Genomic DNA, 16246 nt, shown 5'->3' with positions numbered 1-16246 from the left:
TGAAACCCTGGCGTTAGTATTTAGGGCAAAGGTTTAAAATATTGTATTTTTCCCCAAAATATCAGATACAAGCTCACAATGCGACGCAATGTGACGCGTTGTGAGCTTGTAGATTGTCTACAATCCACAATCGCTGTTGAACGTACGGCGAAGTATAGTCTTAAGTGGTTAATGGACCTGCATTATGGAGGGATAATGGTAAAAAAAAGTTGTGTTAGAGAGAGGAGGTTGAATAGAGAGGGGTATATAAGGAGAGTGTGAGTTTTATAGAGAACATGCCTCCTGGCTTCGCTGTCTGCACACATTACGTTTTCATACGCTGATAGCGCACCGGCACGGCTGAATATAGATGAAAAGGAACCCATTGTTCCCAACTGTCAACTTACGTTTTGTCTTCCTTTATGTCGTTTCATAGTATTTATAGATCCAACAACATCAGCAGATGGTTAGTTAATCTGCCACGTGATGATAAATGCCGTTTGCCCTCAGCTGACATTTGTGCAATGCACACAAAAGATATAGTATATGTAGGAACCTAATCTCTGCAGTGTGCCTGCATATCACGAGTAATCTCTCAGTAAGCGTTAGCGCTTGTTGTGTTATATTGTCGGCAGCCTTATGCTCTGTCTTTAGACAGTCGACTTAATGCCCTCTCAGGGGTAGTAAGCCCCGGATGGCACATGCTCGTACCGCATGCTGTAGTAGTCACAGACCTAATCGTGACATATGGACGTTTGGAGCCAGCTCATGGACTTCTGTTGCAGAGCATCCTGTATCTCAGTAGAGAGAAAAACGAGAGAAAGTACTTCATGTGCCTCTCTAGTGCAGAGACTGTGCTGTACTTTCTGAGGCGTCTCAAGAGGTTCACTATGAGTTCCAATGCCCTGGAGAACGTCCATCACTGTACCATTGAGAGTGTTCTGCGTGACAGCAGGCTGTATGTATGGTTGTGTGGTTGGACCGCAGATCAGATCACCACAAAGAACTGTAAAGACAACAGCAAAGCTAACTGGCATCAACAGAACTATATACGACCTTCGTCATGATATTTACACACACCACTCGCTGTAAAAGAAAAGACCAAAACATCATCAAGGGACATTAAAAGCATCATGTTCTCAAATCAAATCAAATCAAATCACACACCACCCATCTCAGAAACAGTTTCTTTCTACAGGCACAGGCAGGCAGATTGCTGAACAGCTGATACACCATGAACCACACATTGTTATTTAAATTTTATAATGTGTAATGTTACCCTGTTCTCTCTCTCTCTATCTCTCTATCTATCTCTCTCTCTCTCTCTCTCTCTCTCTCTCTCTCCCTCCCCCCATTGGTGTGTGTACGCAAGCACGCACGCATGCATGCACGCACACACGCACGCACGCACGCACGCACATATACAGTATACTGTATGGGTGCATTGAGTACACAGTCAGTCTATAATAGTCTGAAGGTCTGTAGTGTTATTATGTTGAGGGATGGTGTGTACTCTTTGGTGAACTGAACTGATCTGTAGTGTCTTACTTAGCATTTGCAAAATGTGTTCATTTAACTCTGAAAATGTGAAAACGGACCTGTAAAATAACACGTCTTTACACTCAGAGTTAAATGTAACACTCCAGAGTTTGCTGTGTGATGCCTTAGATAAGATATGGATTTCTTTAATGTACCCGTAGGGAAATTTATTCAGCCTTCACCCTGCAGTAAAATAAAAACAAACAGCAATTTAAAAAAAAAAAACATTAACAGAAGGAGAGAAAAAAAACACATACCAATCTCTACATCTCTCTACAATCTCTACAATCTAACATCTTTCTGGTTCTGTTTCTCTGCCAGGTTGAAGAGACGAGCCCCGCTGACCAGTCGCCACCATGATAGCCACGGGCGGCCTGCTGCGCATGAACCGGCGCCAGGACTCCCTGCGCGCGAAGAACCGAGCCGAGAACAAGAGGAAGAGGAAACTCAAAAAGAGGAAGAAGAACGACGTGGTGGTGGTGAAGGGAAAGCTCAACCTGTGCTCGGCGGCAGGCATGGTGGCAGGTGTGGGCATCATGATCCTCATGGTGGGCATAGCCATGGCCGTCCTGGGATACTGGCCCAGTCCCAACCACCAGGAGTACCAGGAGCGCAGGAGAAACGGCATGTACCGGGGGGCCAACTGGATGAGCTACTCCAAGGGTCCGCCTCAGCCTCTGTCCTCCAATTGGAGCGCGAATCAGCTCGCCCCAGACAGGGAGTCGTTACTCAGCGAGAGTCGCGCCACCAACAGCAGCCTCCTCAACACCTCCCGTTCCTGTGGATTCCTGTGTGAATTCCTGGACACCTACCTGTACTCGGACAATCTGAAAGTCTTCGGCCCGCTCGTGATGGGAATCGGCATCTTCCTCTTTATTTGCGCCAATGCAGTCCTCCACGAAAACCGCGACAAGAAAACCAAGATCATCAACCTGAGGGACATCTATTCCACCGTCATCGACTTGCACAGCGTGCGGACGAAAGAGTACTCGCCCCTCAATGGCTTGGTCAACTACACTCAGTCGAGGAGCCCCGATGGCCTGCCCCGACCGCACGGCGCCAGCACGATGCCCGCTCGCTGCTCCTGGCCTTCCACTGGACTCGATGAGGCGTTGAGACGTCCGTCGTTGGCTGGTAGGCCACGGAGCTGGTCCAGGGACATCCAGACCTTTACAGATACTGTCTACAGCATTTACAGAGACCACGGCAACAGTGGCGAGCACGCCCCGCAGCCGCAGCAGTGGGGGGCCACCTCCATCGTCACCTCCTCTGTCAACGCGTTTACACTCCCAGTCATCAAACTGAATAACTGTGAGGTGGAGGAGTCGGGGAGGACGGAGGCTGATGCACGGTGCGTGGAGGGAGAGGTCATCGGAGACGTTGCCATCTGTCAAAAAGATGCCATGGCTGGCGGCAGCCATGGCACCGTGGTGGCAAACGAAGAGAAGGAACCTTCGATGACCGACCCCTGCCTGCCCCCGGAGCGCCATGACGTGGCGGCAGCCATCGAAGCAGGTGAGCACCGACAGGAGGAAGCACAGACGCAACTGTTTCCGCCATCGCCCGCCGTCAGGGCGATGGGGTCGCGGCTGTCACTCAACTCGCTCACAGATCAGCCAAGGTCGGCGCGGCGCTGCAGCCTGTCAGTGTCCACGGGTCGGCCAGGTGACAGGGGCAGGCGCTTCAGCTGCCCTCGCCTGGAGCGCTCTAACAGTAAGGGCTACATCAAACTGGCTGACCTTGGGGGCGAGTCTTTCGATGCCGCTGACACGGACACCTCCTTATTAGTCTCTGACCAGGAACTAGAGGTGACAATAACTGCAATGACAGCAGCAGCAGTGGAAGAAATAGAACCTCAGGGAGATACCGTTCTGGTGACTCCAAGCACCTCAGCAGAACCTTAAATCTGAGTTATTTTGTTGTTCAACAGTGTCGCATGCCGAAAATAGCCAATATACAATGCATTGTATCTGTGACGCATTGTTAGCTTGTATATTGGCTATTTTCAGCACGCAACGTATGGTCTGTTGCATAAATTAGGATTTAGACTGATAAGCTGATGAGCCTCTGAGATTATTTTGTTTGTTTGTTTGCTTGTTTCTTTCCTTCCTCTCTTCTTTGACTACTGCTGCTGATGATCAGCAGGTATAGGCCCTTAGGTTGACATGGGTAGGAACAGAGACTATTGAAACATAGCCACAAATCCCCCACAACAAGGATCTTTATAAATACCACATCCCCAGTTCAATATTCAGATGTATCTCTCTCTTCTTTTCATATTTTTTCAATGTAGCAAGAGCAATACTACAGAATGGTAAGAAGATTTAGTTAAGAATTAAAAAAAAAGATTGTTTGATCTGATTTGAAAATAAAGAAACAACCTTTCTTTTTTATATAACGGTAAGGCAACTGCAGAAACTATAGCTGTTGAATTGCCAAGAAAACAGAAAGCTGACTACTGTACTGTACTGTTCGACATGATGTGTACTGTAGCATTGGAATGTGCGACGGAAAGCTTCTAGATTAGATCTGTTTCTCTACATTGTTATGTGAATACTGTGTGAATAGCTAAACTGAACTGAATCTCAGGTAGGCGTTTGGTTTAGGATTGAGACCTTCAGGACGAGGTCTTCACTCTGTGCACACTTGTTTAAATAAAGTCTCATGGTTAAATAAACTTTACTGTAACACACCTGCTGACTCCATTAGGTGTTATTGTGTGTGTTTTAATGTCATCTGCCGAACTGATGTCACTTTCACATGTGAGCTTTACAGACTTGATGGGTTTAGCAATAATAAAAAAGACATTTGATAACACAAATCTGGCCCATTACATTCAAAGATTCAAAGGGATTTATTTTGTAAAGTACAAGCAGTGACACGTTGGTGTGTTGTGCTCCTCACTCAGGCAGGGGCATCATTTTTGGACCCAGGGGATGGCAATTTCCACCCCCTAGCAGTGGCTAGCACCCGCTTTTAACAAAAAAAAGAAAAAAAAAATATATATATATATATATATATATATATATTCTCCATCTTTTTTTGCAGATCGGGGAGGAATGCATCTCAATCCATGCCTGTGCAATTACATGAGACGTGACACACAATCACACATGTTATAGACACATTCATTCACAACTGTCAACCTGGCATCACTATTTCGGGCATGTAATAAGTTTAAGAATAGTAAAAAAGAAAAAAGGAAAAAAGTTGAGCTTGTATTGTCCATCGCTTTTTTTCCCTTTTTAAAAAAAAATAGGGCTTAGATTGTCACTTTATTTTCATCATATAGTTTTCCTTTTTCTTTCTTTTCTGAAATGACACCTCTGTGCTAGGCTCAAGCTATACCCCACTTAGTCCCTTTCACCTTTTAGTCCTTTTTTGTAGCCCTTTATATTTTATATTTTATTTATTTTATAGTTTTTTTTATTTAGGTTTTGTGGGCCTATATCATAGAGAAGACATCAAGTTTCTATTTATATAATAATCGAAATACTTGTGTCGGTCAATAAATGTCTTAATAACAAATATCATTCCATATTCCCAGGCTTGGTATTTTGCCTTATTAAAAAAAAAAAAAAAAGAAAAAAAGGAAAGGAAAAAAATAACAATCTCTTAATGCATCCCATATATCTACACATTTTGTAACGTTTTAAACTGTACAATTTTAGAAAAATGTCGCTTGTGTTGACATGCTCCACAACAGCAGGGACCTCCTGGTTGAAAGTGGTCAGCATGGCCATCTAGTGGTCGCATGGGATAGCATTTCCCGCAAACAGCCGCTAGGTGGCAGTGTGATGATGTCCATGTGGGCGGGTGTGTTGTTGTTGAGCAGACTGTTTAGTTTGTTTTTTTACAGTGGTGTACTGTAATTAAAGTACAATTGTGAGGTATTTGTACTGTACTGTATTTCCAATTTCCAATACTTTTACTTCTACTCACTACATCTTTGATCCAAATATTTTACTTTTACTCCACTACATTTATTTGAAAACTTTAGTTACTACTAGGCTACTTAGATTTGATTATTATTATTACAAAACGTACATTACACACTTTGGCCCTATATACATTTTGTAGCTATTTTCAAATGTATACATTTTGAACTTTTGTACTTTTTTTAAAGTATTTTTTATTTATTTATTATGGACTTTTACTTGTAGAGTATTTCTATATTGCAGTATTGATACTTATATTTGTAAAATGTTAGTGTAGCCTACTTTTTCCACCACTGCCACTGGGGTTTTACTCCAGAGGGGGCGGAGTTAACTTTACAGAGAGTGAGAGAGAGAGAGGGAGGGAAAGAGATAGAGAGAGAGAGAGAGCGAGCGAGCGAGAGAGAGAGAGAGAGAGAGAGAGAGAGAGAGAGAGAGAGAGAGAGAGCGAGAGCGAGAGCGAGAGCGAGAGAGAGAGAGAGAGGCCAAAGCAGACGCACACAGGTGTCAAGTCCTTTCTGTTGTTCGGGACTTCAGGACCCCTGTGTCGGGATTCCTCCTCCTCTGGATCCGTGACGACTTAAAAAGTTGTCACTTTTTGGACGTTCTAGGATCGCACTGGCGCTTGTTTTGCTTTGAAGAAGTCAGGTAAAAAGTCCAGCGTACTGCAGTGTGTATGTGTCGCTTGTTGTTTCCATAACACAGTGGTATTGCTACACTAGGATTACAGATGTGTTGTGTGTAGTAGTAGCCTACTCTAGCTGACCACAGTTGAAAACCCGCTGCACAATGAATGAATTGTGCTATTAACCCGGACAATTAAAGTTACAATTCACGTTTAATAACTCCGAGAAGCCTGGTTTGTTGTATACATTGTAACTGTGTATCTTTTGTTTCACTTTCTCTGTCATTGTCTGTGCATGGTCTCTCAAAACAACCGTTTCAACCCATTTGAAACCCGGCCTGCCTGTATCCTCCTGCTCGTCACATCATGGGAACATTAAATGGTGAGTACCAGTAGTACAGTAGGCCTACCAGTGTGTCTTCTACTGTAAGTCACAAAGTAATATGGAGGTTATGCCACTGGGATGTATTGAAATGAATGACACACAGTACAGTAAAATCCTCTGAGAGCATACGAATGGAACCAAATGGACAGTCAAGGGTGCATTTGGTTCTATTTGTATAGTCTCCCGTGTTATAAATGGATAAATGAACACTGATGATGTTTTGTGTATGTACACAATTTATGGGAAGTACACTATTATTGTATTATGTTTGACACACACGAGGCCAGCTTGACATGAGATCAAGTGCTAGCCTTTGCAAATGTCTGTGACATAATATGAGGGTCCTTGAAGTTGCTGATTGTGTGTGTGGTGATAGATAGCGACATGTCGATATCAGCACTTTTCCCCCCTTAACCAATTCCTTCTCTTTGAGTTTGAGTTCCTTCTGTTGCTGAATCCGCTGATTAAGCAGAGCCTGTTTTCCTTGACACACACACACACACACACACACACACACACACACACACACACACACACACACACACACACACACACACACACACACACACACAAACGACACATACCCATTCATACTCACCTGACCAAAAAAGTTTACTGGCACAAGCAGACACATCGGAAAGGGGAAGTCCTCTCAGCATGTGTTTCCTCTTGTCATGGCCTAAAATTCCGTCAGGGGATCAAAGGACTGAATGGTCTTTATTGTTCTTGCGCGTTCATCCTCAACTGTACAACACAGAGTAGTAGACTGTGAGCCCAATTAGGTTTGCTGCCTGGACTGACTGTTATGATCCTGTAACTAAAACAGCCATTTGCGTGTGTCCGTTATTTCTCCCTGTGTGTGGCGCTGAGGTGACTAGAGGTCAACATCTTGAGTAATCAGGCAGGGTCTTCTATTAACACGTTTTCCTACTGTTCAGTAGTTGTCAATGGGTTTATGAGGTGGAATTATGAAGCTAAGCGTACAGCGCGATACCTTGGGAGTGATAAGACAGGGTAAAAGTCCATGTTCAAGGGTCTCCGCCGGTAGAACAGTTCTATTACTTCTTTTTTGTGCGGATACCTGAGATGGTGACAGATGCACACACACCTCCCTGTAGATGTCCTAGTCTGAACTTGGTACTTTGGTCTTAACATGTAGGTACGGTACTGTAGAGGCGTTGGTTTTATGAACTATCAGCATGATTTCTTGAGTTTTACTGGTACATGTCCATGATCCTATTAGTACTGTCGTTGTATTGTCAGTTCAGTTCTGCACCAGATAATGTATGCTTATCATTAAAAGAAAAACCCTTGGTGCTCTTCCAATTACCTCTGCCATCTTTTCCAAATTGTTCTCTTGAGAGCAGTTATGGCCTCTGTGACGTCACGACTTTGACTTTTGTGGCTTCTTGCTTAAGGGCATGGAGAGGTTTATGGTAACACAGATATTGATTGAAGTGTCTTAGACCATTCAAATAGCAAGAAATTCTTAAATTGAGTGCTCCACTGTTTAGTTAATATAGGTCCTGCATGGGAGAAGAAAAATCACTTAACCTTGCTGTGTTGTAATGGTATCTATCGACCGTACCCTGGTGATCTATCTAAGCCATTTGAATCGATGTTACGGTTCAACTCATTAATAATCATGAGCGATACTCCCGCCATTGCACTGAGAGGATATGTTTGTACTAGTAGGATATGTTTTGGCCATGTGTGAGAGGCTGGGGTTAAAGGTCAGATGAGGCGGTCCCTACATCTCTTGTCACTATCGTGATTTAGTGATCTGGTATGCAAAGGTTGAAAAATCTACATTCTTTGGGGGGAAAAAGGTGGGACCCAGTTTTGGTTTTACTGCTGTGTACCCACTGGCTAGAAGAGAATTAAAAACATTGAGCCCTATGTTATACATTTAAAAAAAATAGCCAAATCAGTCGATCTTCAAGCTCACAGCATCTCAATGCTATTAACACCAATATTTAAATGTGGGTTCTCAGAAAAGCATTTTCACCTATTATGGCATGCCTAAATAGGGAGGGCAGGCTGAATGTGGCTTTCTTTTAGTATTGTAAAGAAATACTGCTCATTCAGTTTATTATCGTTGTTGATTCTATGGCACATATTTCCTCTGTAAAGCCTGGATCTAAAAAGCAGTCTACTTTGCATGACACCTGACACCTAGTCAAGGATATGATTGATACCGCACTACTATTTACACAACGTAACACGATTTATTGGGGGGAAAAAACAACACAGAAATCAAATGAAAAGTGTTGATCTAGAGATAGTGCTGATATTATCAGCAATTCAACAATCAAAAATGCTGTTTGGTTTCCAGTAAAGGAAACGAAACAGCATTTTCAATCCACAATGTATGACCACCACCAGGATTGCATGGCCATGATTACACGATTTTCAATTCACACACTACATAATCACCACAGACTCTGACCTCTCTTGTCTGCCCAGCCGGCTGCCAGTAAAGTGGCAGGTGAGTGGTTCTCTCTCCTTCAGTAGCTTTGCCCAGGTAACAGCCACCCACGGGCTGAACCTGACACGTGACTGACATCACCGTTTACGTCCATCAAAGCCACAGGGCCCGAGGAGATAACATGTATGGCTCAATCTAGTTGGACAGAGATAAGCTGTTTGGGAGCGAGGACTGTTATCTTCCCATTATTGCCCGGTCACTTGACACAAGTTGACAGTAGGATGGCGTTGTCTTTGCCTTATAAAGTTACAGACCTCTGAGATGGCACCTCGACAATCACAAGGGTATTTTTAGTGTTGTTGAGTAAGGGGCCAGTTCCAGCCCGTTGGGATTTCTTTGAAGTCCCCTTAAGTGCTATTGTGCAGATGCTTTTGTTTCCTGCCAAGAAATGTGCTGGACTGGTATCAATCCTTTTCTTTGGAACATTGCTAAGGAGACACAGTCACTCTTTGTCGAGAATGATACTTTCAGTTCCGTTTTATATTATGTTTATCTTCCTCTTTTGATTGTTGGATTGATAACGAAGGATGAGAGAAGAACTTTGCGTCTGTTGAAGGGGTATTTTGCTGTTTACTTCCACATTAACGTGCTTAAATTTGTTTATATGTTGTCGTGTGTTTTTCAGAGCAGCTGCAAATGCACCACAATGGTTAAATTAAAAACAAGAAAAACGAAATTGCCGCTCTAAGGCGGGTGTGTACGTGCGTGCATGCGTGCGTGCGATGTGCCCATAATGAATATGAATGATTGCCGTAAGCAATTTCATGCTTCTTCTTCTTCTTACTACTTTGATCAGCAGTAACTGCAGTGCAAAGTAAAATTACTTAGTGAGAAAGAGGAAAGCCTCTCTTCAAATGAACCAAAATGAAAGAAAGGATGCTGAGAATTGCAAACGTTCCGCTGAAATGACACCGTTCTCGACAGCAAGCCGTGCAACAATAAGATGGGGAGTAATTATACTGTTATATGCCTGATTTCATACTGTACGTGGGTTGCTGTGACACGTTGTGAGCTTGTAGATCGCCTATTTTTGTTATTTTGAAGTATAAATCACCCTTTTTGTCTCCACCAGCCGAAGGCATGGGGGAGAGTATGTTTTCCCCTCCGTCCGTGCGTCCGTCCGTCCGTGTGTCCGTCCGTCTGTGCGTCCTCGCAGTTTGTGAGCACCTAATCTCAGTCGCCGTTGGCGCGATCGCTGCCAAAGTGAGCACACACATTCCCTGGATGCCAATCTAGAACCTCTGCCCTAAATTTTTCAAATGGGCCTTTTCTAGCGCCACCTAGTGGCCGATGTTCACAAAACACATTTCTGTGCACTACTCTTACAGATTTTGTCCAAAAATCATACAAATCGGTAGGCAGTATCTCAACAGTCATGTGATCGACACGGATCTGTCCGATTTTGCATATTCCATCCTGATTGGCTAAGATTGGCTTCCAAAGTTTGTAGGATCGAGCCGTTTTGAACAAAATGCCTCAAATCACAAACGCAAAGTGCGATTATCATGAAATCGCACACACACGTTCCCACTAGGCCGAGGAAGAAATGCCACTTATTTTTTTTTTAAATCAGCCTCATGGTGGCGCTATAACAGGCCGATTTGTGGTTTTACCTATAACTCCACCGATCAGTTTCAAACTTTGCAAGCGCACTCCCTAGAAGCTAAGGATAAACCTTTGCCCTGCATTTTTCACATAAGCCTTTTATAGCGCCACCTTTGGGCCGACTTATGTAAAACACATTTTTGGATATTACTCCTTGAGATTTTATCCAAAAATCACGCAAATCGGTACACAGTATCTCTATAGTCATGTGATCAAGTCCGATCCATCTGATATTTCATATGCCATCCTGATTGGCTAATATTAGCTTCCAAAGTTTGCAGGATTGCACCACCAGGACGCACGGCCTGGTGGAGACCTGTGCTCGGAAGAGCACTGCTTCTAGTTTATAGTGCATTTGTGAGCCACTACACACGTGCTGCCCTAAAATTGTCTGTAAAATTGTTTCCGCTGCAATCACTTGAAGGGTGCAATCATGGACTACAGCTTTCCAAAGGTTAGAAATACTGACAGAAGTTCTGATTCTCAGAGATAAGATGCCTATATTCTGGCGATTATTCACATTATGGCATTCATATTCACGTGCACACCGCACAGTGAAGTTGTGTGTTAATTCAGTGGTTCTCAACCTGTGGGTAGGGACCCCCAGAGGGTCCCCAAATTATTTTGGGGGGTCCCCAGATGTTTAGCTAAATTTTAACATTGTTTTCTCACTCAACAGTAAACAAACCAACATACAGTATTAGTGTATATAGGGTATCTGCACATTTCTTAAGTGTTAATTTAAGGACTTTAAAGACCTTTTTAGTACCTCTGGTCAAACATTGGTCAAATTGTCAAATATTAGAGGCAGAAATTGTGAAAATAGCCGATCTACATGCTCACAACGCCTCGCAACACGAGGCATTGTGAGCATGTAGATCTGCTATTTTCACAATGGAAGAGATCGAGTCAAACTAAATGTAATGCCAACTCCTAAAATTCCAAGTGCTTGTGCTGAGGGGTCCCCAGTTCAAATATGATTATTCTGGGGCCTGAAACTCTTTGAATGCAAAGATTGATCTTTAGGGATCGATTCTAGACAGCTGGATGGCTAGACAGCTCAATGGTCCAATTAAAAGTTTGATGAAGCCCTGCATTGGTGAAACCATGTTTGTTTGAAATAATAGAATTGAAAAAAGACAGGAGAGCAGTCTATCGTTCGCACTTTTTCTTCAATCAAAAGTTTCAGTTTTTTCATTGAGCCATTGAGGTAAAAATATTACAATGGGTACTCAATGCCATCATGCAAAATGTCTTACTTCAGTTTTACGCCATACTTGATATTTTAGGCTTTTAACTGACAATCAACAGACTTATTTAAAACCATTTAAACCCTATATAACATTTACAGTAAGGCCGTTGTGTGTTTTTCAAAATGTTTATGAATGTTTTGGAAAATGTTCGCGTGCCCAAAATAGAGACGCCAGATGGAAAGTGGTTAAACAAAAAAATCACCCCCCCCCCCCCCCCCCGTGTGTGTGTGTGTGTGCGTGTGTGTGTGTGTGCCTGGCCTGGCCTGGCCTGAAAACAGCGCCCCTCCCTTAACATGTGTGGGACTACGGATGAAATTTAGCATTCTTGCTAATTCCGGTGTATTTACATTGCATTCATGTAGTGTTCATTAATATGCATTGTCCCGTCTAAATAAACAAATAAAAAAATAAAATAAAAGGTACTACACCACAGGCTACATACAGACAGACCCACCCACCCACAAACATACATACCTACACACACGGCCACGCTATGGAGACGTTGTGACCACCGCTCAAAAATCCAAAGGAGAGCAAAGGTCAGCGCCACAGCACTCGGACAACAGAATGTTCATTTGGTGACAAGGAAGTGAAAGGCAAACACGCGAGAGCTGCGGAAACAAGACATCTGAATCATTCAAGCATCACAGTGTGTGTGTGACAGCAGCTAATGACTTACTTGAAAGGCAGAACAATTGGTGAAATGGGTCCCAGTAGGTGAGGCTGTACCTCAGGTAAAGCGCTTTGATTTGGGAACATTGGGCCAGGATGCAGTGTCAGATTCTGACTGTTAATTTGGCATAATGATCTCTGCATGCTTGCTTACTGAACTGGAGCCCCCCCCCACCCCCCACCCTAGAGGAGCCGGGACTTTCACTGCACAGCAGAGTCCAGAAAGCAGGTGACAGTACATCCAGAGCTTAACTTTTAGAGTATAAAAATGGACTGTTATGGTCACTTTTACACTCAGGAGTTGGTTACTGCTCTGGGTTTTGCTGTGTAGCATAACCATTTAAACCCCATACTCTGTCGATGGGAGAAGACAACAGCCAGCCCCATGGCCTCCCCTAAGTAACAAGAAACCCTGTGAAATAAAATGTCGTCAACCAATCATCAAGGACGATGATACACGAAAGAAGAAAAAGGGAGTCCTCCAGGGGGACCCAAATATCTTCGCCAAAGAGCTTGTAGATCTGTTATTTTAACCGAATGTTCACCTCAGACCAGGGGGGCGCTAGGGTTCAAGTGGTTAAGGTCTGAACCAGGATTGCATTAAAGGAAAATTCCAGAATAAAACATAATACCACTTAATCAGACTTTTATCACGTATGTACATACCTGGTATGATGGATTTTTATCATAGTCCTTCCAGTTTTTACTTCTCCTGGACTCCTCAGATCTCTCTCCCACAGTCAAAACGGCGGTCAATTGAGGTCCTCCAAAAGCGCTAATTTTCACCGCTCCAAAGTCACCTTTTCCATCATAAATCTTTTATTTATAGTTCCTAGAGACGATATAGTCCGCAGTTAATCCCCAAACAGCATGCATTTCCTGAAACGGATCAATATTTACCTCAACTCCTCAAGAGAAGAAGTATGAAGTCTCGCGTCTCGCGTGATTACCGCGTCCCCTTTAGCGAAAATGAAAGCTTTCTCCTGGAGTTATTACAGCCAGTATGTACACAACAAGGCATCGTGGTATATATATAAAAAATAAGAAAGCAGAAGAATATAATCTAGTTAGTCTGTTAATTCTATTCGTCGCCGGTTCGATTCCCGATCCGGCCAACATTTGCCGGTTCGATTCCCGATCCGGCCGACATTTGCCGCATGTCACTCCCTGTCTCTCCCCCATTTCCTGTCAGTCTACTGTCCTATCAATAAAGGCAAAAAGCCCAAAAACAAATCTTAAAAAAAAAAGAGAGCGAACCCATACAGGATACAGGATAAACAAGTGAAATTGGAATTGATCTAACAAAAACAGCGAATCTGGGGCACTATAAAACTGAGGATGATTAATGGGTACGCTCTCCTGAATGTCCCTGAAACTGGTAACCCACCTGAAAATATATTCTCTGTTTATTAAAGAGCTGGACAGACGGGGAAACTTCCGTTATGGAACAAACACTCTATAGCAATTATTGCTTTCAGAATATAGAGAGCTTTAACAAAACACTTTTTGTTTGAACCAAAACATATTACTTAACGCTTTTAACATTGTTTTATACTTTTTGAAATATGTAATTTTATAATGCAAGTCAGATCAGAAGTCTGATCGGGGCTGAAACAAACCTTGCCCAAATTTCTTTTATCAGCAATTGAGTTTTACTTTTGTCACTTTGAATTCAATTTCCCTTCCTGAACTGATTAAACAAATTCACCTCACCCCTAGAACAAACAGCAGGCCGCGTGAAGACACAGTAATATCAGTGAATGGAGCTACATCATTGCACCTATTATTACAGTGCCTCCGACCCTGTACAGTCATGGTGTGCTAATCAAAAAGGCATACTGACTTGTGAAATGGTGTATTTTTAACCCATTCAAAACGGGTATATTGTGTAACATTATTTTATGCTTTAACTATTGAAAAATAGCAGATATACAAGCTCACAGCGCGGCACCGAGTGCCGCGCTGCGAGCTTGTAGATCTGCTATTTTTGAAAAATCGTGAAAATTAGAATTTTGACCCGATTCTATAAGTGTCTTTTGAATCCTTCTAAGGTTTTTTTAAAAACCTATGTTTCTATGTCAGCAATCTGGCTATAGCCATCGTCAAAGAAAAGGTCCTTTTCACTTAACTGGAGCTCAGTTAGTCTGTTCTTTAGAGACTACTATGTCAGTGGTTCTCAAACCTTTTCATGTGAAGGACCCCCAGAATGATATTTATTTGGCCACGGACCCCCATCTCAAAATATTTAGTTCCAGGGACCACCCAGAAGCAACATTTGAGTTACAAACGTTCGCTTTGAAAATACATATATTCAAAGATTTGCACACATTTTCACGACTTTTTCCAAAAATAGCAGATCTACAAGCTCGCAGTGCGGCACTCGGTCAGTCAATAATTCTAGGCCTAAATAGGTTAAAGCAGTGCCTTTCTGGAACATTAATTATTTTCCACCAGACCTTCAGGGATGGCAAGGAATGCGAGCCCGGACCTGTTTTTAATTGAATCACATGGGTGACTCACCACATATTGTTAGGGACACATGCTTCAATGTAATTATGTGTTGATGAAGTGCCAGATTTCTTACACTAGCGGCAGCACCGGCAATTAGATCACTGTAATGATGTAGGTACGCTTAGTGATTCTCCGACTTTCTTGGCGCTTTACTTGTTATGATGAAGCATTTCACTTCCAGCTGCTTGTGTCTGTTTCACGTGTATATTATCTGATATTTCTTGAGGTTTTTAACCACTTAAACCCTATATACTTTGTATACGTTGACGTGGTACATCAAATATCGAAAGTAGTCCATCTACAAGCTCACAACAATGTGTCGCAAGACGCCACTGTGAGATAGTAGATCAGCTATGTTCGCCTATTGGGACACTACAGTTAATTTGTGCGGTTGAAGAACTAGCTGATTCATTATTCCAATTAATTTGGAGGAATATGTCTTGATAATGGAAATTAACAATGAAATTGATTCACAAACATCTCCTTTTACTTTATACATGTCTTCAATTCCGTTCTGTTACTTATAAACATTTCTATTCATATTTTGTTGTGTTAAAGTAGGTTAACGCTGGTTTTCAACCGTAGGGACCACTTGAGGGGGTTCCAGGTGGTCCCCAGCTAAATGATGGAGAGTTAGTTGGTAACATAATGGACCCTTATCTTTAATAATTTAACTCTTGAAAGTGTAAGATAAAACCAAATGGACCTGTAAGGAGTTATTGTTAAACATGTACATCTATACTATAATTTTGGAGATGTCTGAGTGAGTGTCTGAAACCGCGTTTCTCCTCAGTGGCTGGAGCAATTGATCTGAAAGCGCATCACCATTACCATATGAACACACCTGACATAACTGTGAAGCCCGTTTGTCACTTTCACAAATCGTATGCTGTATATTAGCATTTTTATGGTGTATCTATATCTATTTAGCCTACAGTACCTTTTGTGACCACACATGTTAAGGGAGGGGCGCTGTTGTTCAGGCCATGCACAATCACACACAAACACACACACACACACACACACACACACACGGGGGGGGGGGGGGGGGGGGGTTGTGCAGGCAGGTAGGTGGGCGGGCGGGGGGGGGGGGGGGGGGGAACCGTATCTCTGTAGCCATTAAACGAAACGGGTTTCTTACATTGATGCTCCTACATCATGCAAGCACCAGTTAAAGTTACTTTCCATCCCTCATATACTGTGTGCACAGTGCACATCCCATAACCCACACACTGCACATCATTTTGGAGCTCA

General features: G+C 42.9%; 1 protein-coding gene across 1 annotated transcript; it reads left to right on the top strand.

Annotated features, from left to right (window-relative positions):
* Nucleotides 1-1874: 1874 nt before the first annotated feature.
* Nucleotides 1875-3422, top strand: LOC308284798 (transmembrane protein 200C-like; the record flags this gene model as incomplete). The annotated part of the gene is made up of 1 exon (XM_080725525.1): nt 1875-3422. The coding sequence occupies one exon, from the start codon at nt 1875-1877 to the stop codon at nt 3420-3422; it is 1548 nt and encodes a 515-aa protein (XP_080581651.1).
* Between the last annotated feature and the right edge of the window lie 12824 nt (nt 3423-16246).

The sequence above is a fragment of the Nannobrachium achirus genome (genome assembly GCF_963921795.1).
Source record: "Nannobrachium achirus genome assembly, chromosome: 5".
In the NCBI taxonomy this organism is placed as follows: domain Eukaryota; kingdom Metazoa; phylum Chordata; class Actinopteri; order Myctophiformes; family Myctophidae; genus Nannobrachium; species Nannobrachium achirus.
This window is presented reverse-complemented; position numbering and strand designations above follow the sequence as displayed.